This window comes from Geotrypetes seraphini, chromosome 2 (genome assembly GCF_902459505.1).
Source record: "Geotrypetes seraphini chromosome 2, aGeoSer1.1, whole genome shotgun sequence".
Classification (NCBI taxonomy): Eukaryota; Metazoa; Chordata; class Amphibia; order Gymnophiona; family Dermophiidae; genus Geotrypetes; species Geotrypetes seraphini.
In genome coordinates this window covers 402,859,263-402,886,326 of record NC_047085.1, presented here as the reverse complement: position 1 = coordinate 402,886,326, position 27,064 = coordinate 402,859,263, and the positions used below count along the sequence as shown (strand labels likewise).

At 42.6% G+C, this 27,064-nt stretch overlaps 1 protein-coding gene across 7 annotated transcripts in view; it reads left to right on the top strand.

The window, feature by feature from the left end:
- Positions 1-1,659: 1,659 nt before the first annotated feature.
- AHR (aryl hydrocarbon receptor) overlaps positions 1,660-27,064 on the top strand; it is a 145,966-nt gene continuing 120,561 nt past the window's right edge. Inside the window, exons 1-3 of one of the 7 annotated variants that reach the window (XM_033930952.1) lie at positions 1,660-1,761; positions 2,303-2,457; positions 20,972-21,159. In XM_033930952.1, the coding sequence (XP_033786843.1) occupies positions 2,402-2,457; positions 20,972-21,159 (244 nt within the window). In that variant the 5' untranslated portion in view covers positions 1,660-1,761; positions 2,303-2,401. Of the gene's footprint in view, positions 2,458-20,971; positions 21,160-27,064 lie in introns of all 7 variants that reach the window. The other 6 variants (XM_033930951.1, XM_033930950.1, XM_033930957.1 and 3 more) reach the window with 6 other exon arrangements.

Genomic DNA, 27,064 nt, shown 5'->3' with positions numbered 1-27,064 from the left:
GGATGCTGAAGGGAAATGGGGAAGAGAGTGGGGAGAAGACGCTGATTTATAAATTGACAATTGTACAGAATATTGTTTCTTTTTATACTTTAATATAAACAATTCAAGGCTTGTGTGGATGGAATCAGGTGGTTTGCGGGGATGGGGACCGAGCTTACGGGGATTAGTCCAATAAAATTGTATTTTTTTATATCTCATTATTTGTTTTATTTTTATTTGTTAATTTATAAAGTGGTGATTGTTATGTATCAGTTTTTTCAAATTTACATCTACTGTCTTTATATTTTGCACTGTATTAGAGGACATGTGTTACTGTTTTTTGTGGTGTTGCATTGTATCCAGGGTCTGGTTTCTTGGCGGATCAGTTTAACTTTTGTCTACATATTTCTATTTTTAGTTTGTGATTATTCCATTTTGGGCGAGGGTGTATCTCTGTTCTGTGTGTATGAAAAAGACATAGTTTTCAGTTGGCATTGACTACAGGACCAATTGACTGTGCGGGATCTGGCTTGTTTAGTTTTACAATGTATGTGTTGGTGTTCTAGTGCTCACTGCAGTGTTTAAGATGCAGCCTTTTCCTAGGTACACTCTTGTGGTGCGATATGTAGATTGGTACTAAAAATCATATTTTTCATATAGATGGGGGGGGTGTCAAAAAATGATGGGCCCTGGGTGCCACATACCCTAAGTACGCCACTGCCTGCAACTACTCCATATGTACTTCTAATGTCATGACAATTTAGACATAATTTATGTTTTGTTATGTTTGGAATAATGGTTACATATATGAGGTTCAATAAAAGAAAATTTTCACTGCCTGTTTCTATTCTGACCATTTATTCCATTTCATGGTTATTGCAAAAAAAAAAAAAAAAATTTTTTTACATGGGGGGGGGGGGGGAGGTGTCAAAAAATGATGGGCCCCGGGTGCCACATACCCTAGGTACGCCACTGCTCTCCTGTCTTTCCTTATGCACCTCCCCAAGAACACTATTCCTCAGACATATTGCTTTTATTCTCCTCCACTTCCAGACTTTGTACGCTTGGAATAAACTATCTGAGTCCGTCTGCCACGCCCACTTCCCTTATTCAAAAGTAGGCTGAAAAACCCACTTTTTTGAGACCACTTTCAACTCTACTCCCCTCTGTACAGCTGCTGCGTACGTCTGGTAGCACTCTAAAAATAATTAATAGAAGTAGTAGAAGCAGCCCCACTCCCAACACCTCTCCCTCATCCTCAAACCCTCAGTCCCAGTCCAGTACCTCTCCCCCCCTCATTCTCAAACTCCCTATCCCCGCATCCCACCTCCCAACTTGTCTTTGAGATCGCTGCGACAGGCCCCGCAGCTTCTCTTCCCCCAGTGTCACCTCTCTCCCAGGGCTAGATACAGTCGATGGAAGGAAGTTTAGTCTGGGGGGGGGGGGGGGAGTGGATCGCGAACGGGGAGAAAAGAGGAAGAGATGGTAGGCCACGGTGAGGGCACAGGTCCCCGAATGCGCGCGAAGAAGGATGCTCGGCGCGTGAGTGCAGCCGAGAGCGACTGACTCGGTATCTATGTATTTCCCCTTCTTTGCTTCTTCTGCGAGTGGAGGCGGAGACAGAGGCAGCAAAGGAGGGAGGAGCGGGTTGCTGTCACGCTTCAGTCAGAGGGAGGTGCGCGGTGGGACCCAGAACGGCGGAAGGTTGACGGCTGGAGTTGTTGAGAGACTTTTGAGGAGTGTCCGGAAGAGCCGATTGCGAGGTTGCGGCCAGCGCTCGCTGTGTGTACTTCGAGGTTGGGAAGTAGCAGAGGCGTTCTTACGGTCGCGTTGGTAAAGCGGCTAGTGACGGAGGTCTCGGATAGTGTTGTGGTTTTTTTCCCCCCCTTTTTTTAGTTTGAATCCTCGCCACGGCGGCGGTTGGAGTTCGGAGAGGCGCTGGAACCTTGAAGGGCCGCGGGTGACGCTCCTGGCGCCGCGTGGGAGCCTGTCTTTAGGGCTGAGCGAGCCGTTGAGGTGCGAGGCGGCTGCTTCGCGTGCACGGGCCGGGAGCAAAGCGACTCTCTTCCCACGTTAACAGCCCGGCGCAGGCCGAGGACTGGACGCGGGCGCGCACCTACCTCCTCCCCGCCCCCTTCACCTGGCCCGCGGGAATTCTTGGCTGTTTGTTGACGGTCTGCGAGTCACTTGGGGGTTCTACCCCGCCCCCTTTGGTTCTCGACGTAATTATATCTGTTATCTTTTTTGTTGTTGTTTTGCAGTTTTTCAAAGTTTTTGGCTTTTGGAAAGCGAGAGGGGAATGTAACTTTATTTTTTTTTCAAGTTCTTTTTTGGAAAATCGGCAAGAAGGAGGAAACGGCCACGGCATTAACTATTTACCAAGCACTGGGAATTGCGGCTGCCTTCGCTGGAGGAAAACAGGATGAATACGAATATTATTTATGCAAGTCGCAAGCGGCGAAAGCCTGTTCAAAAAGCGTAAGTGCGTCTATGTCTGCGTTTTGTTTTTATGCCTTGTGACGGATTAGGCTCGTATTTTTAAAGTTGAGAAACAATCTGTAACGATGTAAAGCGTTAAATCTCAGAGTAGGAATAGCTACTGCTTATAAGCTTCCAAAAGTATAAACTTTTCTGACTTAATTCTGTTGCGAAAAAGCTGAAATGGTAAGTTATCGCCTCAAACTGATCTAAAACCAGTTCTGGCGGAGGCACATTCCCCCCCCCCCCCCCAAATTGGTTCGGTGCACCGTTACTTTGGATTGACCAGCGTTAAAAGTGTTGGGGTAGTTAGTATATCTGTTGTCTAGTCTTACTTTACAGAAAGTAGATGATAATTGTTATTTTAAGTGTTGAACAGTTGTGTTATAAGTATTATGAGAAGTAAAAACAAAATCTGCTGCTCATCCCGGATGCAGGGGTGCCACATTTTCCTAGACTCATTTACTAGTTCTGGATATCGGAGGTATTTCAGACGACTGAAAATAGTTATAAGGTTAGAGCTGGAAATATCTGACAGTATGTTTTCTTTTTAAATGAATGTGTTGATGACATGGCAGTTTAAAGATACATTACCACTGATGCGTGGCGAATATGTTTAAATATTCAATGAAATGATTAATATTCTTTTTAATAGGTCTTCATAAAGGTACTAACTAATGCAACTATAGCAGTCGAAGTTAAAATTAAAAAAAGTTGACTATCGATATAAGAGCAATAAGGGGGGCGGGGGGGGGGGAGCCAGGCGTTGACTAATATCAGTTGAATTTGAGTTTCTAATATGGCCTTCAACTTTTTACTATAGTTTTTGTAAAATTATAAATTTAAGGAAAATTGGACTTTACAAGAAATAATTTTAAATTATGGACATCTTGGTGTGCTTAAAAATATTTTATGTGATTGCAAGAGAACTGGAGTTTTTATTTTATTTTATTTTTTAAGCAACTATGGTGTTTACAGTTTGATAGTTTTGTGGAGGTGCAACGAAATTTGTCGTTCTTGTTTTTAGTAAAGGCTTTCTTTGTTTAGTCTGGGAATAATCTTGTTTCATTTTGATTGTATACATAATGGAGAAAATACAAGATGTAAGAGCATTATCTTTTGATCGTACGTGCTTAGATTTTGATTTGTAGAAAGTCAAGGTGCAAGATAAGTGTTTTTTGTTTTTTTTAATTAAGTACCGTTAATATAAATCTTGTCATAAATGTTTTTAATCCATGCTTTGTTTCTGCAAGTGTTTCGCAAGGGAAAATAATTTGCAAACTGGACGTGTGTACTTGAATGATAGCATATAACTTTATAAATAAGCAGAAATAAATTTTCTTATTGAAAATATGCTTTCATTTGACTTTTAAAGTGATTTATCTGAACTGTGTGTTTAAGTGGAAACAATGTGTAGCTTGTTTTAATAACTTGTAAGATTAATCTTTTTAACACATTGTTTTGAAATAAAGCATATGTAATGTATATGGTTGTGCATTTATGTAGGCCATTACATTATTCTTGTTCCCAATAAAATTCCTATTTATATTATGTGAATTATGTAACAGCTATTTTGTCAAAAGTATGTTACACATGTGACATACATTTATAATTGTTTATATGATATGAATACCAATTATGTCAGAAGGAGCTGTTGACTTTGTAGCTATGCAGCAAATAAACAAACACCTTGATGCTTAATACATTAAATTATGTAGAAATAGCATGTTTTCTGTGTTAACATTTTTGGTACAATATAATGACACATGCATCTATCTATCTATATAAAATATTAGTTTATGTAAGATTTTTGTAGCTGAGTTAGTATATAGCTCTTACACATAAATCAGTTTTCATGGGAAAGACAAAACATTCTGGGCCTTTTATGTTTCATATGAAAGGTCTATACATAATGAACACTTTAGTAAGTCCTCTTGGGCCTGAAGTGGCATAAGTAGCTCTTGAAATATAAGAAAAAAAAATTATAGCAAGTATCATGCTTAGATTATACTTCATTTTTACAGCCCAGAAATCATTCTGAGGCTTCAGTAAGTAATTCTCCCAGTGGAAAATATTCTTTCCTTTAGTATATAGCTAGACTGAACTGGTTCTTTTATTGGTTTGTAGGGTCAGATTGTCCTTGCCCTGAAAAGATCCATATGTTTTTTTTTGTTGTTGTGTTATAGTCAATGTTTATTATAACCATGTATATATGTGTATTAACCATTTTGGATTTTGTTTCATTTTGACTTTTATTACACTCTTAAGGTTTGGATTTTTCCGTTTTTAATTATGAGACAAGTATTTGTGAAGTGCTAATGAACCTCCCCCTCCAAACTTGGTTTGTCTGTTTATTTATCTATCCATTCATTCTTGTTCAGCTTCTTTTTCCTTCAATAAGAAAGAAAGGAACTCCTTTCTGTTCCTCTTGATAAAAAAGAGCGATTCGTGTTTTTTTAGGGGGTTAGTCTATTTTTTGACCAGTAGCTTCTGAGATCTTGTTACTATAAGGTGCGGATTAAGATTATTCATGTTCAGCATTAATGTTTTCAATATTTTTCTCTCCCTGGCCATTTTAGAAATATGCTTTTTTTGGGGGGGGGGGGAGATTTGGGTGGGAGGGGGTCAAATTTATTCCTATGGTCCCTTTTGGTAGTTAGAGCACTCTTAGTAAATGTTGTGTGTTAGGAGTATGACCGCCACTTTTTAGCAAATGGAACTTGATGTGCTGAATTTCAGTTTAGGTACAGTGAAATAAAGGCAGATCTGTTTTACAAGCAGTAATAAGGAAAAATTCATTTGCAATTGTGCTTTGATTTTAGGGAGAAATGCTCATAACTCCTAACTCCCACTTAGCTGTAAAGTACCCATGTCTGTTTTATCATTCCCTCTGTGAGTAATTCCCTAATCCCTATTTCTGTTTTAATTAGATTGTAAGTTCTATTGAGTAGGGATCATCTCTTACATGTTTAATGTACAACGCTGCGTACTTCTAGCAGCCCTATAGAAATGATTAGTAGTAGTAATAGTAGTATAATTACATCTGCATATATTTCAATAGAATCTGAAATGTTGGAAAGCATTTTTGTTCTTTTTTTTTTTTTTTTTCCGCTTGCCCCCAATCATGACATCCGATATGTATGTGAAGTGTGTTTGTTTATTTTTTAATTTTTTGTTCAGCTCGTATTTCCTTCATTAAGAAAGAAAGGAACTTGTTCTGTTCCTGTTGGGATATTGAGCAATCTACAGTTTTACGGAAAGGGGGTGGAGTGGGAAGAGGAAACAAACTGATTTGACTTTTTTTGTGTGTGTGTGTCTGCTCCAAAAATAAGTTTGTCGTTTAACCTTTTTAAGCACTAGCCTATACTTGTGGATTGAGGCTATTTTTGTTGACTGCAAAAGAGTTTCTAAGGTTGTATCACAAACATAAAATAACATTTCAGTTGTAAGAGCTTTTCAGTTCAGCAGTTTTGTTTTGTTTTTGGGAAGACTTACACTGTGCTGCAGCTCTTTACTTAACACTCTAAGGGCCTCTTTTATAAAGCCACGGTAGTGATTCTCCCACAACAAATGCACTAAAGATCGTAGGAATTGAATGGACTTTGGTGCATATATTGCGGCTTTGTAAAAGGGACCCTAAGGGGTCCTTTTATTAAAGCCGTGGCAAAAGTGGCTTTTTAACATGCTGCTTACACACATCTTTCTCGCATGCTAAGGCCGCTTGTGGGAAAGTGGCAGACTTTTTCATTTACTAACTTAATGGCCATACATGGCAATTAGTTACCACGTGAGCCCATACCAATGCCCTTACCAAAGCCTATTTTCTAATCGGTGTACGACAATGCCTCATGTGCTGATTAGCACTGTCGTGCTCATTACATTACATTAGTGATTTCTATTCTGCCATTACCTTGCGGTTCAAGGCGGATTACATATGATATGTCAGGACATTAGAAGTACATATGGACATTAGAAGTGCTCACTCTCCATCCCCACACTGCCTTAGACAAAATTAAGAAAAATTATTTTAGCGTGTGGTGTACTTGTGCAGAGAGGCAAATTTACCACAGGATAGCAGCGCAGTCCTGTGGTAAGCCCTTTTAATATGCGGTAAGCAGGTCCTAACACTTACTGTTTAGTAAAAGAACCCCGAAATGTATAACTCATGGGAGAACTCAATACCAAAATAATTTTTAAAATATTTTTAGGATACCTGTACTAATTTAAATGTAGCAGAAATATCTACAGCATTTATTATTATGAGTAAGCGTGGATGAAGGTGGGTTTTATATTGTGTGCAGGGTTGGTCCTTTTGGTGTCTGTGCTATCTCCTTATGAAGTTCTTTCTTATATATTTAGTGTTTGTTTTTTTTTGTTTTTTTAAATATTATTCACTGTTGAAGTTGTCTTTGGCAATCGGGCAATCTATCAAATTTAATAAAACTGTAACTGTATATGCTTTTTAATAAAATATGGACCAGAGGTACACTTGGGGTATTTTTGGATATTTTAAAGATATCAAAGAATTTGGAAGTTTATTGCTACGTGTATTTTGATACTAGCATTTTTAAGATGTTTGATTTAAAATTAAGTACTTCATATTTTCTAATTGCCTTATAATAAATAAGAATACACATTTCGAGTGCAATAGGTAAGACATTCTAGACAAGTAGGTAGTATCCCAATGGCCATGTGCCATCCAGTTCAGATTTTTCTCTGTACCTCCTCTGTACTTCAATGAGCTCCTTAGCTCCACTTACAGTTTGTTCCTTCTGCATTTTATTATTTTATTCAGTGTTTTTAGTTCTTTTTTCTTTGGGATTCTTGTTCTCGGTGCATTTCTTTCGCTTTGCCTGCATTGAGAACACACAGTTCAGTCTGTAGCTGACAGGCCAATCCCAGTGGGTACCTGTTAGCCAGCCTGCTTAGTTTCTTTGGAACTCGGGACCATCCCTGAAGTTGTCTCACCTACTGTTAAGTAGAGGTAGAGTGCAGGCTTTAGGCACCCTTCTTAGGAGGCTCGGAGGTGTCTCTCAGGGTGCTGGCTGCGTCTTCTTGCCTCTGTCCATCCTGGTGCACTTCCGTCGGTCCACAGGAGTGGAGGTGCAGTCAGGCATGAGGTCTGACTGGCAGCCCGAAGATCAGCTTTGCAGAGCCATTCCCAGCATCTATAATAATAAAATCCTAGCCGTGCATGCGCATTTGAAACTCTGTGCCTCCGCATGTGCAGTAGAAGAACTGCCGAGCAGGAAGGAACCGTTTCAGCGCAGTGGCAGCAGTCCTGATCTGCCAACCCCCCATTCCTTATCCAAAGCAGCAGTGGCAGCGCTGTAAACAGGCTGTTTGCGGCAAGCCCTGGCAGGGCCTTTCCTCTGCCGCATCACTTTGGAGTGAGGAAGGAGGGGTTGGTAGGTCAGGACCGCTGCTGCCGCCTCAGGTAAGTAATGGGGGTCAGGAGGCCAGACCCACGCGGAGGGAGGGAGGGCAGATCTATGAGGGTGGTGGACCAGGTGTGTGTGTGGAGGGTCCATCAGGGTGAAGGGCTGGGGAGGGGCAGCCTGCCCAAAGATTCAGTGTAGTAGCCTGGGAGGAGGTAGGTGGGATTTGAATTGGTGCAGGCTATGGTGTTGGGGTGCGGTTGGGTGAAGAAGGTTAAAGTAATGGGAAGGGGAGAGAGTTGCTGTACCGTGGGGAGGGGCAGTGGAGAGACGAGAGATAAATTGGTCCTGGGGTGGGGTACAAGAGAAAGGGTAAAAAAGAAAGAGAAGCTGGGTGGGTGTGGGGGGGGGATATAGGGACAGGAAGAACGGCCTTGGAGGGAATAGAAGAAGGATAGATAGGAATGGAGCTGGGACTGAAAGGGTGATAAATGCAGGGAAGGATTGAGGAGGGCCAAAAGGGTACAGAGGACTAAGGAAATGGTGATGGATAGCGCCGGGAGCCAATAGAAGAAAGAAAGAAAGACAGACAGGGGGCAGGGAGAGAGACAGAAAGAAAGAAAGGGGGCAGGGAGAGAGAGAAAGAAGAAAGATAGATGGGGGCAGGGAGAGAGAGAGAAAAAGAGAAATTCTACACATCTATTCTAGCACCTGTTAATGTAATGGGCTAGTGAAACAATAATTCTCTAATCCAGCTGAGCTGAGGCAGGCTGCAACACAGATCCACAAACAGGTCACAGTGAATATAGGCTGTTACAGACTGAGAGATGGATCGGGGAAGTCTGAAAAGTGGCGTTTTTAAGGTTTCTGCATGTCCCCCTATGTTCCCCATCTGATAAATCCTAAAATCACCATTTTAAAACTTTATTAAGTGTGATAAATATCGCGATTTTGGTACAAATTTCATAGTGGTGGCCATCTTGGATTTTTAGCAATCCTTTTTTTTTTTTTTTCAGAAGCTCCCTGCTTCTTCAAAACTGCAATTTTTACCTCAGATCTTGTTGGGCTGGAGTTCTTAGGCTCTCCTAATATGAATTCTTGCTAGGATTGTGCAAATTAGGTGCTTCAGGAGCGATCTTGCACCACGTAGCACAGATGTGAGGGGCGGCAGAGAAAAGCTTAGCCTCTCCCCTGGTCATGTAGGTGACAAAACACTCGGCTAGCCTGGTGGGGCAGCTTTCTTTATTTTGGGGGCTCTATATGGCTGATAGTTCTGTATGCACGGCTGTGGTCTCTCCGCAGTCTACGCAATGCAGAGTTAAGTCATCAGAGGGTTACAAACGGAATTAATAAACGGATGGACAAAGGGGATCCCATAAACATCGTATTCTTAGACTTCTAAAAAGCCTTTGACAAGGTACCCCATGAACGCCTACTTCGGAAACTGAAGAAACATGGGGTGGAAGGAGATGTAAACTAGCACCTTTGAAAGCATGAAGGCAAGCCTCAGAGACCTTAAGTTCAGGCAGTATGCTGCCAAATGTAATAGCAGGTCAAAATCTCAATCATTGTTTCGGACTTCATACATAATTATAATTTTTTTAGATTTTAATTTTAAAAAAAATATTTTAGGAAATAAATAGAAAATTCAAAATGAGATAAGTGATGTTAAAAATTTATGCACTTTCATTTTGAATTTTCTATTTATTTCCTAAAATATTTTAAAAAATTTAAAATCTAAAAAAATTATAATTATGTATGAAGTCTGAGCCAATGATTGAGATTTTGACCTGCTATTACATTTAGCAGCATACTGCCTGAACTTAAGGTCTCTGAGGCTTGCCTTCATGCTTTCAAAGATGCTAGTTTAGAGGTGATTTTTGGCTTAGACTGATAGGGACCTTTTTGTATTTGTTTTTTGTATTTGTATTTGTATTGTTTTTTGTATTTGTTTTTGTATTTGTTCTAGTGGAAGGAGATGTACACAGATGGATCAGGAATTGGTTGGCTGGTAGGAAGCAGAGGGTAGGAGTGAAGGGCCACTACTCGGACTGGAGGAGAGTCACAAGGGGTCAGTGCTTGGACCGCTGCTATTAAAAGTATTCATAAATGATCTAGAAACAGGGACAAAGTGCGAAATAATAAAATTCGCAGACAACACCAAACTATTTAATGGGGCTGGTGCTAGGACTAAAGAGGAATGCGAAGATTTACAAAGGACCTGAACAAACTAGGGGAGTGGGCGACGAGATGGCAGATAAAGTTCAATGTAGAGAAATGTAAGGTCTTGCACATGGGAAACAGAAACCCGAGGTACAGCTACACGATGGGAGGGCTGTTATTGAGTGAGAGTACCCAAGAAAGGGACTTGGGGGTATTAGTGGACAAGACAATGAAGCCGTCGGCACAGTGCGCAAGTAGTTCTAGTGAGGTAAGTGTTATAGAATCCATGATTTTGATGTGAAAAGATGATTTGTGTAATGGCACCAGATCTACCGCTCCTTTGACCAGTTTTCAATAGATGGGTTATTTTGCAATCTAATGGGCAAAGTAGTTGTAAAATGGGGTCATCTTGCATTGGTATCTGTGTTTCGGTTATGAATAGAAAGCTGGGCTGTAATTCATCGAGCAGATCTTTTTTAATTTCAGTCTTAGTGACCACTGATCTCATATTAACATAGCCACATGGGGTTGAGGTGAGTATGACTTCATTAGTGTAAGTGGTAGGTTTCTTATTAGATTATTTGGGTTTGGTTTAGTGATGTGATTGTGACATGATTTTCGGTGTCTCTGTGATCCCACTAGAGTTGGGATTATTTATTTATTTATAAAAATTTCTAGCCCGCTTATCAACTAGGCAGATTGCAAATTCACATACATAATGAAAATGACATACTTAAAATGTACAAATTCAAACTTCTATTCACAATTTAAAATAATGCAATATATCAAAACCTCAGTTTAAATTTGCTCCTTGTAAAGAACTACTGACATCTTATTTATAGAAAGTTTCAATAAATAAATGAGTTTTTAGCAGTTATTTAAAAGGTCTGAATTCAGAACATAATCTCAATGCACCTTTCATTGCATTCCATAGTTTTGGGCCAGCTACTGAAATCGCTGCCATCCAGGTCTTTTTATAGTGCACATCATGAGTTTGTTTAAGGGACAATCTCATTGCCATTTGTGAGCGTAACGCTCTCGTTTTGGCATATATTTTCTCAGTGCCTTAGTCAAATACTTTGGTTCCTCCCCATAGTGTATATGATATATTATAATCAGTTTTGTACTCAATACGGTACTCTATGGGCAACCAATGTAATTGCTTCAGCACTAGCGATATATGCTGATAGAGAGATACCCCTGTGATCATCCTTCCTGTATTTTGCATAACTTGTAAAGCTTGTATTTTTCTTTTTGTTACGCCCCAAAATTACGCATTAAAAGTCTAGTTTAATAATGACAAGACTTTGGATTACTACTTGAAAATCTAGCATTGATAACCAACCAATACCAACTTCTCCCCAAGTGTCTGAGCATGAGCCAACTCGGAGACAATTGCAGCATCTAACCAAACTTATCTGCTACAGGGCACTAATCTATCACCCAACCTTTTATAGTAAACCAACCAAAATACTGCATTTTTCGCTCCATAAGACACACTTTTTCCACCCCTAAAAAGGGGGTGCAAATATAAGTGCATCTTATGAAGCAAAGATACAAATTAAGGCTGCTGCAACTTTTAACCCCCTGTGCCACCGTCGCATATTTTAAAAACCCCTGCCGCCGCATCTTTTAAACCCACCCTGCTGCCGCTGCATCTTTTAAACACCCCCCACCGCGTCCGCAGCATTTTTTTTTTTTTTTTTAACCCGGCCATTGCTTAATCTTTAAAACCCATCCACCCGCTTGCTGCCATCGTACCTGATGGTCCAGTGTATTTCCAGGGCAGCGGCGCACAGGCCAGAAGTACAGGGATCAGGAGCATGCCGATCTCCGAATGTCTGCAGTCAGCTCTTGCGGGACTTGCGAGAACTGACTGCAGCCATTCGGAGATCGGCACGGGTCCAGGCAAGAGCACGGAGGGCTTGCTCCTGATCCCTGTGCTTCTGGCCTGTGCGCCTGCTGGCTGGGAAAAATGATAGCCATCTAAGCAGGGAGGCATTTAAAAAGGTACCGAAGGGATATGAATAAAGGTACGGGGGGATGATTAAAAAAGGTACTGGGATAGTATGTGGGAGGATGATTTAAGGTACTGGGGGCACATGGTTGTATGGGGAGATAATTTAAGGTACTGGGGGGGGGGCACATGGGATGATTTAAGGACATGGGGGAATGATTTAAGATACTGGGGGCACGTGGTTGTATGTGGGATAATTTAAGGTACTGGGGGGCACATGGGGGATGATTTAAGATACTGGGGGCATGTGGGGGTATGAGGGATGATTTAAGGTACTGGGGGAGTACGTGAGGGGTATGGGGCCTGCCTGCCACTAGGCCACTAGGTCTGCCTGTCTGCCTGTCACTAGGCCACTACGCCTGCCTGCTCTGTGCCCTGTCTTGGCTTACCATTAGACCACCAGAAGGGGGGGGGAGGGGGGGGCAGGGTGCAGAGCCTGGCAGGGAGAATTTTGTTCAGAATTTTTTTTTCTTGTTTTCCTCCTCTAAATCTATGATGCGTCTTATGGTCAGGTGCGTTTTATGGAGCGAAAAATACAGTAACAATTCTCTGCCTATTGATCAGTACCAGACTAACCAAAGCCAACTTCACTTCTTTGTCTTGGTCTTTACTACCCCATTTTTATTTCCATTTTATTTTATTTTTACTTTTTAAGATATTTTAAATTTTTAATATTGTAAACCAGCCAGATACTTGTGATGGTTGGTATATCAAATTAAGAATAAGCCCTCGGAACACACAATCCCATCATGGAGTCGCCCTATGATAAAGCTGTGCCAACCAATACAATGGAGAATCACATTCTAAATGTTGTTAAAGTGTGTTCCTGCAGAGAGAATACTCTCTAGATTGAAGCCAATGTTAGGGGTCACCCTGGGGGGTACTGGAGGGAGGCTGTAGGTGGGTTGCAAAGTCTCCTTTGTATGGAAGGTGGATGTGGTTGAAAGGTTGCCTAGTGAATTGTGGGTTGGTTTCTATGCATAGAGTAAGAGTGATAGTAGATGAGGTAATGGGAGGGGACTGAATTAATGAATCTTTGAATTCTTAGAAGGTAAATATAGTAGATGAGGTAATGGGAGGGGACTGAAATAATGAATCTTTGAATTCTTAGAAGGTAAATATAGATAAAATTGCTGAAACAAAAATGTGTCTGACTAGTCTGTCGATCTGTGTTATACTTGAAGTGAATGTAGGGAGTTCAAAATATTGTGTATGTAGTTTGTAAACTGCATAGTTATATGCGATATATAAATGTTTAAATAAATAATAATTTTTTTATTTCAATGCTTTCTTGCTATGTAGTTGGTTTCTATGTATAGGGTAAGAGTGAATTTGTAGTAGGTGAGGTATTGAGAGGGGACTAAATTAGTTAAGATTTTCTTTAGTTAGGATTAGCTGGAGAGTTGAGGGTAATAAGTAGTCTTATAGATGTAATGCAAGTCTAGGGTTGGGTGGGAGAGCCTTGCTACAGCATAGGATCCACAGCTTCAGCTGCACACATCTATCTGCAGAGTCAGTTCAAAAAGAAGATTTGGAGTTTGTCAGTTGCTTGAAGAAAATGAGGTGAGAGAGATAGGTGTGATCAGTGGGCTTTTGTCTTTAGAGTAGACAAGTCATTTTGGGCTAGATTCATAAAGCAAACCAATCGTGTACCGATCGGTTTGTGACCCCTTTGCGACCAGATTTCCCTCGGACCCCATTCACTAACTTCTCCTGTGATCCGCTTTGAATCTGTGCATGCAAATGAGGAGAAACACATGCAAAGTAGACAGGGACGCGATACACCAACCAATTTTTCCAAACTGACTAGTCTGGCCGATCATCCCAAGAAGTTCCCTTCCAACCTAGAGCAGCAGTGCAATTGAAAGGGAGCAGAGTCAGCAGATTACAGCCACTGAAAGCCAAAGAGCAGCAATCGCCTGTATGATAAAGCCCTTTGGTCGAAACATAGCCTATGTTGGAACGAAGAACCCCTGCTATGCTTCATGAAAGAGATGAGTATTAAAAATTTAAAATAAAAATAAACAAACATAGAGTTATAGATAAAAGTATAAAAAATAGACTGATGAAGACCTTGGTGAAACTGCGCTTGAAATCTACATGCAGGCTACACCACTGAGGTCTTAAAGCGGGATTAAACCGTAAATTGCTAAGGTTGTTTGTGTTCTCCTATATTGGATAATAACCTTAGAAAAATACTGATTTACTGCCTAATTTATTTATGTATGTGGTGTGTCATATATGCAAGTATCATCCATCAGATGTGTCCCAACTGAAAAAAGGTTGAGAATCACTGGTGAGGACTAAATAAAATAAACCCAATGACTTAAGCTCTATTACCAGTGAACTATAGAAAAAATTAAATAAGCTGGGAGACAAGGATGAATCTTGAGGTACATCATAGCCATGAATCGTAAGAGGAGGAGCATCCCATTCTTGAATTTTATAGCTCCTGATGACAGACTGTTAGAGCTCCTTAGAAAAGCTGAGAACCAATCCAGGACTTTTCCAGAAATGTCAATAGAAGTCAACTTTAACAATAAAAGGTCAAAATCTACATTATTACTTCTCTTTATACTAAGCCACAGTAGAGATTTCTACCGCAGCTTGGAGTGTTAAATGCTCTGACACTCATAGAATTCAGAGCATTTAGTGCCCTTGGCCATGGTAGAAACCTCTACCGTAGCTTAGTAAAGGAGGGTCTAAATGAGAAAAGTTTCTCAATAAAAATCAGTTAAAAAAAGGTAACTTACCAAAGAAATCACATACCACGATCCCCCGCAACCTTCCCTGGCAGGAGGGATGCCCAACCCTCCTGCTGGACACTCCGAACCCCCTCCGTAAACATTGCCGGCAAGAGGGATGCCTTGTCCCTTCTGCTGGAACCCTCCCCCGCCAAGCCCACCTGAACCCCCCTACCTTTTGTAGTTAACTGGCCGGCCGGAGGGACCCTTCCAGCATCCGGCAGTCAGGCCCATCTTCACCAAAATGGCGAGCCTTCCCCTTCCTGGTGCATTGTTCACCCCCTCCCCCTTGCAATGATCACCGCAGGAGGATGCCCAATCCCTCCTGCCTGAACCTGCTGTGATCATCATCAGTGACACGGCGGTACAGGAAAGTCCCCGGTGGGGAAGGCAGTGAAGCAGCCTGTTCAGTGCTGCCGCCACTACTGTTTGAAGCGGAGTTATGTCAGCCTCGTGGTGAGAGGGTCAGTGGGGTTCTGCTTTGCGGGATGGGAGTGACATATGGGTTGATGGGGTCATTGGGATTCGGCTGCACTTGGGGGATGGGAGGGAGAGATGGAAAGGTGCTGCGCAGGGGGATGGGTTGGCGGGGTCATCGAGGTTCTGCTGCACATGGGGGATGGGAGGGAGAGATGGAAAGGTGCAGCGCAGAGGGATGGGTTGGTGGGGTCTTAGGGATTCTGCAAGCTCAGGGCTCCCCCTGATTCTGCATTATGGTAAGTTGTATAATTTCTATTATGATATCATAACTTAATAATAATAGAAATGTAATGTATATTGTGTATAAAATTGCCCTACGAACTTGCCCTGAATCTTCCCCTTCCCCCCTTACCGGTCCTTGGAAAAATTTGCTTCTGTAAAAGCGGTCCTTGGTGTCAAAAAGGTTGGGGACTACTGCACTACAGTACAGGTAGTGTGGATAGATCGCATGTCAATAAAAAAAAAATAGCTGTTAGCCTATCATCCATCCCCATGTGGCATTTGACACTTGATTGACATACAGACACAGAGGACACATTTAAAAAGGCCCAGCGCCTGCACCTAACCAGCCAGCCAGATCGGGTCCAGCGTGGGAGCCCTGCTCCGCCCCCCCCGATCCAGCCGGGACACAGACACAGAGGACACATTTAAAAAGGCCCAACGCCTGCACCTAGCCAGCCAGCCAGATCGGGTCCAGCGTGGGAGCCCTGCTCCGCCCCTCCCCCCCGATCCAGCCGTGACACAGACACAGAGGACACATTTAAAAAGGCCCAACGCCTGCACCTAGCCAGCCAGCCAGATCGGGTCCAGCGTGGGAGCCCTGCTCCGCCCCCCCCCGATCCAGCCGGGACACAGACACAGAGGACACATTTAAAAAGGCCCAGCGCCTGCACCTAGCCAGCCAGCCAGATCGGGTCCAGCGTGGGAACCCTGCTCCGCCCCCCCCCCCGATCCAGCCGGGACACAGACACAGAGGACACATTTAAAAAGGCCCAGCGCCAATGGCGCACTGCCGTTCGGCGCACCAACGAAGGCGCACGACAAAGGCGCCTGCGCCTTAGTAAGCGCCTTCATGAAAAGCCGACGTGAAAGGCCTACAACCCCAATACTACAACGACGCTTGGACCTCCGGTTCTACCGAATCCCCAATCTCCTGTCGATCTCCAATCCAGCGTCTGCAGTAAAAACCGCAGGGAATCCGATGCCCGCTAAGCACTGCTATCAAAGACCCGGACCCAACCAAAGCGGCAACCCATACAACAAAGTGGTGAGTGAACCAACGTCCTTACTACTTACAAAAATGGCAACATGCACACTTAAACTCATCCTTGTCCTACTATTGCTCTCCTTATTCATAAGTAAACGGAAAATAGCAGGATACCATACACACTCCATACCCATCCACACAACATCACACAGACCAGTCTTACCATCCAGGAAACTCCATACACACAGAACCCTGATCCCCTGTCCTTCATACGACTACGAAAGCATACCCACTACCTGGGGAATAAGACCTCCACCAAAACCCAAGACTAACACACAAAAACATCAAACACTACCGAGAACAATCAACATAGTCACTACTCCCCTATCTCACACAAAATACTCATCATTAACATGCGCATATATGAACATTAGATCTATCAGCCCAAAAACTGAACTAATCAAGGACTGGCTGATTAAAGATAATTTAAGCTGCCTCTTCTTAACCGAAACCTGGCTCACTTCCGACGCAGACCCACACATTACTGAATTCTGCCCCAAAGGATACAAACCAGAGCTAGTATGTCGAGAAAACAGAAGAGGAGGAGGCCTAGCAATCATAGTAAAAAAACAATCTCAACATTAAAATCCTAGCCAAGCATTCCACCCCTCACCTAGACTTGCTAGCTTGCCAACTCTCTGACAACACGCTCACAGGAAACCTGAACTGCCTTCTCTGCTACGTTACACCAGGAAACTGGAACACCTCAAAACAAGAACTCGAAGAATTCATATTCCAGAATTCCCTCTCCTCCACACATAACCTGATCCTAGGAGACATAAATCTCCACCTAGAAGACCACTCCTCCAAACAAGTAGCTGAATTTATATCATACCTCAATTCCCTATCTTACCAAATCCTCAACCCTGAACCCACACACGAAAAGGGTCATCAGCTTGACATTGCTGCGTACGCGTCTCTCGACCTCAACACACAAAACATCCACATCACCAAGGGCTCTTGGCATCCTACCCTCTGGTCAGACCATTACATATATACCTTCTATATCAACTGGACGCAAAGTAAAAACAAACCCACTCCACATAAAACAAGCATCAAGACTAGACAGAAAATTGAACCAACCAAATTCTGGGACACAGTAGACCCCGCATTAGAATCCAATAACCCTATAAAATTCATAAACAGCTGGCGGTCCCTAAGTGAATCTACCTTGAATAATCTAGCTCCAATAAAAACAAAAAATAAAATATGTAGGCCATCTGACAAATGGTTTGACACCGAGCTCCTACACCTAAAAAGGCAATGCAGACAACTAGAAAGGTCATGGAAAAAACAGAAACAAGACAACACCAAAACAGAATGGAGAATCCAAATCAAACAATATAAAATCAAACTGAAGGAAAAACAGAAAGAATACTATTCCAAACTCCAGACACAAAAAAACTTTTCAACCTGGTACGAAATCTCACTGATACCAACCCTTTCCTAGCCATCCAAGGAAACCAGCCTCCAACAGCTCACCAATTAGCGGATCACTTCAAACACAAAATCATCACAATCAGATCCACATTCAATAACTCACAAAACAACATAGAAGAAATGCCATCTCAGCAGATAGGATCTGGACCAACTTCCCAACAATACAATGGTCAGACCTAGATCGACTTTACAAAAAATACAGCAAATCCTCATGCGATTTGAACAACTGTCCATCTTACCTACTAGCTACAGCATCCACAAAATTCAAAGCTAATCTCACATTATGGTTGCAAACCACTCTCAATGAAGGTCAGTTCCCAACAGAACTAGGCGAAATTATAATTACTCCAATACCGAAAGACCTCAAAGGACCAATAGACAATCCAACAAATTATAGACCAATCGCTTCTATCCCACTATACATTAAACTAATAGAAGGTCTTGTAGCACAATATCTCTCCAACTACCTAGAGGACCACCGCATTCTTCACCCATCGCAATCAGGATTCAGAACTAATCATAGCACAGAAACACTACTGGTATCCTTAATTGATATAGCCCGACAACAGCTCAGCAAAGGAAACAAACTACTAATCATCCAACTTGATCTTTCAGCAGCTTTCGATCTAGTAGACCACCCCATACTACTCCAGATACTAGACGCCATAGGAATTTCAGGTAGAGTTCATAACTGGTTTCAAGGTTTCCTTAAAACAAGAACATACAGAGTTAAGTCAAAAGAGCTTATATCAGACTCATGGTCCAACCCCTGCGGAGTACCACAAGGATCACCACTATCGCCCATACTATGCAACCTCTTCATAGCTTCCTTAGGCACAACCCTAGATACCCTAAATATAACCTCATTCAGTTATGCGGACGACATAACCATCCTCCTTCCCTTCAACATCCAAGACCCCAGCTCCACAGAACGCCTGAAAACAACACTGGTAACAGTAGAAAACTGGATGACCAACCATAAGCTGAAGCTAAACGCGGATAAAACAAAATTCCTATTACTAGAGAAGGAAAAACTACAATCCATTACAGAACTGGAAATAAATGCAATCAAATACCCTATACAGACCACTCTCAAAATCCTGGGAATATAACTAGACAGACGCTGTACAATGCAGACACAAATTCACAAAATCATCCAAAAAGCTTTCTACACCATGCGAAACCTTAGAAAAATAAGAAAATTCTTCGACAGAGACCAATACAGAATCATTGTCCAATCCCTGGTACTTTGTATTTTAGACTACTGCAACAGCCTCTACCTATCATGCCCAAACTACATGATAAAACAACTACAAACCGTTCAGAACACAGCCCTCAGACTCATCTACTCGCTTAGCAAATTCGACCACATCACAAATGCTTACTTAGACTCTCACTGGCTTCCAATAAAAGCAAGATCACAATTCAAATTCTGCTGTCTTCTATTCAAAGTAACCCATGGAGCTGCACCAAGTTACCTAAACAACCGCCTATACCGCAACCTCACACACAGAACAAGGAAAGCTCAAAGCCTATTCACATACCCCCCTTTCAATGGTACCAGATGAAAGAAACTCTACGATAACCTTCTAGCGACACAGGCAGCGAAAATTGACCCAACAGTCTCCAAACTGCTGACCAAAACTTCAGACATCAAAGTTCTCCGAAAAGAAATCAAAACGCTTCTATTTAAAAAACACCTACCATCACTCTAACCTCCTGCCTACACACACACAATTACTCCTTCATATTCATCATTCCTACAACATCCCTCAACGCCATGTAAGCAACCTCCATATGTAACCAATATTTCTTCCTCAGCGCTATGTAATAATCTCCTTAACTTGAATGTACTGCTATCCTTACCTGTGATTTAAACCTGATATGTAAACATATTATATTCCTGATATGTAAACTTGTTATTATTCCTGATATGTAAACTTCCTGGAAATGTCCAGTTCTCTTCCAATTTTGTAATCCGCTTAGAACCGAAAGGCACAGGCGGAATAAAAATCTCTAATGTAAATGTAAATGTAAATACAGTACAGCCAGTCTGAGATCTTGTCTTTTGTAACACAAGGCCACGCATGCTAGGTCAACCGCGCAAGCTACTGCAAAACTCCAGCGAACAAATCACCTAGTTAGTGGCTTCCAATTTATTTCTACAAAAGAAAGGTAATGGCCAAAAATGTACAGAAATGTATTGTGCCATACATGTTCATGCTGTTATGCAAGGTAAATAATATATATTTTAAATATAAAGTACACACGATATATATATAAATAAATATATGTTTAGCATTTTTATTGTTGGTAGATCATTTTGACTTGGTCATTTTAAAAGTAGCTTGCAAGCCAAAACAGTGTGGGCACTCCTGCACTAGACTGTTTAATATATTTCTGTAATTTGTAAAAATGTAAAATGAGTGATATCTGCTTTGAGTTGCTGTCTTGCTTAAGTGGAATAAAAATGTGTATGATAAATAGAAAGCATGCCAGGGAAATTTTGGGAGGAATGGGGAGAGGAGGGTCAGGGGTAGTTCTTCAGAGGGTTGGGAGGTAGGGATTGGATGATTGGGAAAGTGAACTTGGGTGGGAGGGCAGAGTAGAGGATTGAGGGATTTTGGAGGGGGTGAGGTATGATGATCTGAACAGCAAATGTCTGTCAGTGGCTTGTCACCACTCATGCACAAACAGGAGGGGGTACATTTTACAATAAGCTGCAGAATACTGCTGTGCTTTATACTGTTTTTGTCTGGCAGTACACACTTTTTAACTTGGAAGTAATTTACATGCTCATTGATCATTATTTTATCTCCGGTAAATTTTGCAGAAAGCTTGTGTTAGAAACTGTGCAGTTGCTCTAATGCACAGCTTTTTGCATTATGCTTAGTGCTAAAGTATTAGTAGTCATGTGCCTGCTGGGGAATATAAATCAGTTGCCTTCAGTTAATGCTTGTTATTGATACCAAGTGTAACGTCATCTCATTTTTTATTAATATTTGTATATTTATTTATTTTATAGAGTAAAGCCTTTCCCAGTTGAGGGAACCAAATCCAATCCATCAAAGAGACACAGAGACAGATTGAATACTGAGCTGGATCGGTTGGCTGGCTTGCTACCTTTTTCCCAGGATGTTATTTCCAGACTGGATAAGCTATCAGTGCTGAGGCTTAGTGTCAGTTATCTAAGGGCCAAAGGCTTTTTTGAGGGTAAGTGATGGGTGTTTAATGGGTGGTGTTTCCTACCCCCACCCCCTTTTCACTTTGTTGTTATTGATAAAGTAGTGATTATGTATTAAACTTGAACATACAATAATTTTTTTTAAGATGGTTAATTATGACTCTCTTTTTTGTTGTTTTTTCTCACACTTTTTAGTTACATTGTTTGTTTCTTTTTTCTCTTTACTGGAAGGTTGTTTCCCTTCCTCCTCACTCTCTCTTTCTTGTCTGGAGGAAAGGACTGCTGAGGAACAGTCTTTTTACCTATTTTTTCTATAGTCTCTTGTGATCTGTATGCAAAGTAGGTTGTGTAGGCCACAATGGTTCTACTTCATGACCATGGTTATAAGAGATTGTCTCACAGAATTTAGGTGGCAGCAAATTTTAGGCTTCTGGAATTTTCCACTCTTGCTGATTAAAGTTCACGCTTGCTTTATCATAGTCTTACACCAGGGATGCCCCCACTTTTTTGGCTTGCGAGCTACTTTAAAAAATGACCAAGTCAAAATGATCTACCAACAATAAAAATACTAAATATATACCCCCTCTTTTATTACAGCGCGCTAGCCTATTTAATGCACGCTAAGTGCTAATGCGCCCATTATATTCTATGGACGTGATAGCATTTAGCGCATGCTAAATCGACTAGCACGCGTTAGTAAAAGACCCCCATATGTATATTTATATATATACCGAGTGCACCTCTTCTGTCCTCCAGACCTTGTTCCATTCCCCAACCAACATCTCTCTCTGTCCCTCCTGGAGTCCATCTTTTCTTCCTTTTTCTTCCACCCCTATTGGCAACATGTCTCCCTCTCTCTCCCTCCTCTGTTATGATTTTGCATCTCTCTGTTCTTCCTCAGGGTCCTCTCCCACTGTCTCTTCTGTCTGCACCTCCCATAGTCCTCTCTTTTGCCTCCCCTTTGTTTTAGGTTTCTCCCTCCCTCTATCTTCCTTCTACTAACATTTTGAGTCCTCCCACCTTTGGTCCAGGTCTTTGTCTCTCTCACTCATTGTCTTCCCCCTCCCCAGGGCCTGGCATCTCTCTCTTCTCGGTTTAGGGTGTTTCCCCTCTCTAACACCTCTAGTAATCCTCATTCCAGATCTGCCCTGTCTTCCCCCTCCCTTTTGGTTCAAGGCTGCTTTCCCCCCGATCTAGTGTCACTAAGGCAACCCCCATCCTGCCGGTGCCCTCGCGATGGACACAGTCTTACCCCGATGTGCAGGGCCTTACCTCCGCTGAATCCCGCACGCAGTGACTGTCAGGACCTCAGACTGGATCATCCAGCTACTGTTGATTGCAACTGTTAGTTCTCGCCTCCGTTCTTTCCTCTGGGCCTAACTACCACAGTTTAAAGTAATTACGGCAGCCTGCAGAGCGAACGTAGCAGGCTGCCGTCGGCCTCTGTAGTACGTTCCCTCTGCCACGGTCCCGCACCTCCTCTGACATCAGGGGCGGGACTGCGGCAGAGGGAACGTGCTACAGAGGCCGACGGCAGCCTGCTACGTTCGCTCTGCAGGCTTTCCGTAATTATTTTAAAGGTGAGACAGTGACCATGTTAAAGACGCTGGAAAGAACACGCAAGGGAGAACACTGGCTCTGCAATTTACCGGCATTGCCTTTGCGATAGATCAGTAAATCGCGATCGATGTTTTGGGCACCCCTGTCTTACACTGTAGCATTTAGCTAGGTTTTGATAATATTGGATACAGATTCTCTATTACGTGATGTTTTTGAAAAACACAAAATCCTGCTCATATTGACTTTGACATTTTATATTAGTCACAAATGGATTTGTTTAGGCTTAGAAAGTTTGGAATTGAAATATATTTTTTTTCCTTAGTTAGCCTTCCAGATTTTTTTTCCCTCATATTGCCAAATGTTTTGTACGTCTTCCTTCCAAGAAATGACTTGATAGCCATTCTGTTGAACTTTTCACTCCAGTGGTATTATTTTCCTATGGATTTACACTAAAATTCTGCATCTTGTCAAACCAAATAGTTTCACTCCTGTATGATGGTCATTCACAACTTGTGTTTTAAATTGCAAAGAGAGTATGAAGAAAACAGTTGTAAATGCTTAATAATTTAAATACTATTGATGTCAACTTTCAACAATTAACAAATCTGTATTAAATCTGTAACTGGAATTATTTGGTTTCTGTTCCCCAAGGAAAGAATAGTTCCATATCCTATGAAGACTTTATACCAGTGGTGACCAAAAGGTTGATCGCGATTGACCAGTAGATCACAAGGGCAACGCAAGTCAATCATTGAGCCCATCCAGAGCTCCCTGATCAATTCGCATTGCCTTTGTGTTCTCCCTGTTTCCCTGACATCGCAAAAGCCAGGTGCGTGCAGCCACTGCATAAGCGCCGGGCCCACAAGCCTCCTTCCCCATATGAATTGACTTTGGGGGAGGAGGAGGCTTGTGGGCCTTGCGCTTGTGCAGTGGCTGCACATGCCTGGCTATTTCGGTGTCAAGGAAGCAGACCAGTAGTCCATCGTGCCCAGCAGTCCGCTCACATGGTGGCCCTCTGGTCAAAGACCAGTGCCCTAACTGAGACTAGCTCTACCTGCGTACGTTCCGGTTCAGCAGGAACTTGTCTAACTTTGAATTGAATCCCTGGAGGGTGTTTTCCCCTATGACAGACTCCGGAAGAGCATTCCAGTTTTCTACCACTCTCTGGGTGAAGAAGAACTTCCTTATGTTCGTACGGAATCTATTCCCTTTCAATTTTAGAGAGTGCCCTCTCGTTCTCCCTACATTGGAGAGGGTGAACAACCTGTCCTTATCTACTAAGTCTATTCCCTTCAGTACCTTGAATGTTTCGATCATGTCACCTCTCAATCTCCTCTTTTCAAGGGAGAAGAGGCCCAGTTTCTTTAATCTCTCACTGTACGGCAACTCCTCCAGCCCCTTAACCATCTTAGTCGCTCTTCTCTGGACCCTTTTGAGTAGTACCATGTCCTTCTTCATGTACGGCATCCAGTGCAGGACGCAGTACTCCATGTGAGGGCGCACCATAGCCTGGTACAGCGGCATGATAACTTTCTCAGATCTATTCGTGATTCCCTTCTTTATCATTCCTAGCATTCTGTTCACCCTTTTCGCCGCTGCCGCACATTGCGCAGATGGCTTCATCGACTTGTCGATCATAACTCCCAAGTCTCTTTCCTGGGAGGTCTCTCCAAGTACTGTCCCGGCATCCTTATTCGTGCTTGAGATTTTTGTTACCTACATGCATCACTTTACACTTATCCATGTTGAATCTCATCAGCCATGTTGATGCCCATTCCTCGAGCCTGATTATGTCACGTTGCAGATCTTCGCAATCCCCCTGTGTCTTCACTACTCTGAATAACTCCGTATTGTCCGCAAATTTAATCACCTCACTTGTCGTACCAATGTCCAGATAGTTTATAAAGATGTTGAAGAGCACGGGTCCAAGCATCGAGCCCTGCGGCACCCCACTGATGACGCTCTTCCAGTCCTAGTATTGTCCATTTACCCCCCCCCCCACTCTCTGTTTCCTATGCTCGAGCCAGTTTTTAATCCACGTGAGTATTTCACCCTTGATTCCATGGCTCGCAATTTTCTGAAGTAGTTGTTCATGTGGAACCTTGTCAAACGCCTTCGGAAAATCCAGATATACATTGTCGACCGGGTCGCCCTTGTCTGTCTGTCTGTCTGTCTGTCTGTTTACTCCCTCAAAGAAGTGCAGCAAGTTCGTCAAACACGATCTGCCTTTGCTGAAACCGTGCTGACTGGTCCTCATCAGCCCGTGTCCGTCAAGGTGATCAGTGATGTGGTCCTTTATCAGCGACTCAACCATCTTTCCCAATACCGAGGTCAGACTCATTAGTCTGTAGTTTCCCAGATCTCCCCTTGAATCTTTCTTGAAGATCGGCGTAACATTCGCCACCTTCCAGTTTTACGGAATCTTTCCCGATTTGAGCAACAGATTGGCTATTAGTTGAAGCAGTTCAGCTATGGTCCCTTTCAGTTCCTTGATTACCCTTGGATGGATACCATCCGGTCCTGGAGATTTATCGCTCTTAAGCCTATCAATCTGCCTACACACCTCCTCTAGACTGACCGTCAATCCTGTCAGCTTTCCATCTTTGTTTCCAGCATATAGCCTGATGGGTTCCGATATGCTGTGTAAATCTTCACCAGTAAATACAGACGCAAAAAATGTGTTCAGTTTGTCAGCGATTGCTTTGTCCTCCTTTAGCGTTCCCTTTATTCCCTGGTCATCCAACAGTTCCACTGCTTCCTGCGCTGGTCGTTTCCCCTTAATATATCGGAAGAACGGCTTGAAGTTCTTCGCCTCCTTGGCTATTATTTCCTCGTAGTCTCTTTTGGCCCCTTTTACCGCCTTATGGCACCTGCGTTGATGTTGTTTGTGCTTGTTCCAGTTTTCATCCGTTTTTGACCTTTTCCATTCCTTAAACAAAGTTTTCTTGTCTCTGATTGCTTCCTTCACCTCTACAGTGAGCCATGCCGGTTCTTTGTTCTTTTTCCTCTTGGATCCCTTGTTGATATGCGGTATATATAGATTTTGTGCCTCTGTGACTGTGTCCTTAAAAAGGGACCAAGCTTGCTCTAGCGTTTTTACAGTGCTTATCCTCTTCTTAATCTTCTTTCCTACCATGAGTCTCATTCCTTTGTAATTCCCTTTTCAAAAGTTCAGTGCCATGGCTGTTGTTTTGGACCGATGTTTCTCCCCTGCGTCCAGATCGAAGCAGATCATATTGTGATCACTGTTTCACAGCGTCCCTTCTACTTCTACATCTTCTGCCGGTCTTCGTAATCCATTTAGAATTAAGTCCAGACTTGCATTTCCTCTAGTATTTTCCTTGACAAGTTGTTCTAGGAAGCAATCGCCTACAACATCCAAGAACTTGGTCGCCCTCACGCAGTCGGAGGTGCCAAGGTTCCAGTCTATTCCCGAATAGTTGAAGTCACCCATGATAACTGCATTGCCTCCCTTGCAGTTGCGTTTAATCTCGTCCATCATTTCTCCATCTATTTCTTCAGACTGCCTGGGGGGTTGGTAGTAGATGCCGATCTTTGTTTCCAGGCCATTTGTTCCTGTAATTTTGACCCATAGAGACTCTAACTTGTCCATCAGTTGTGGCGTGTTCTCTCCAGTAGATTCAATCCCCTCCTTGACGTATATGGCAATGCCCCCACCTTTTTGAGCCACTCTGTCTCTGTGGTATAGTTTGTATCCCGGTAGCACAGGGTCCCAGATGTTTTCTTCAGTCCACCATATTTCCGTGATGCCTATGATGTCAACTTTATCTTTTTGTGCCATAGCTTCTAATTCACCCATCTTATTTCTAAGGCTTCTTGCATTTGTGTACATACACTTGAGTTTGCAGCCTGTTCTTTTTTTGCATTTCCTTTCCTCTTGTGTCCTTTTTGATCTGTCTTGCCTGTGATCCGGTGAGTCTTTCCCTCTATCTTCTTGCACAGTATCCTCTGGGTATACCGATTCCCGAAGCATTGACACTCTCTCTCGGTCGACTGTTGGCTTTCCCTTTCTTCCTAGTTTAAAAACTTCTCTCTTGATGTTGCTTGCAAGTAGCTTCGTTCCGTCTCTGCTGAGGTGGAGTCCGTCCTTCCTGAAATCATTGTCGGGGGCTGGAGAGGGGGAAGGCGGTGGTGGTTTGCAGGGGGGGGCAGGCGTTGGTGGCTTTTGGGGGCAGGGAGAGAGAAAGAAATACACAGAGCTTCATGCTTCCTGGAACTAAACAGGCTGCTGTTTCTCCAATGACCAACTAGCAGTGCTGCCTTCTCTGGAGAGAGACAAGGGAGAAAGACAGAAAGAAGGGGGCAGAGAGAGAGAAAAATAAAGGGGAGGAGGGGGCCAGGAGAGAGGAAGAA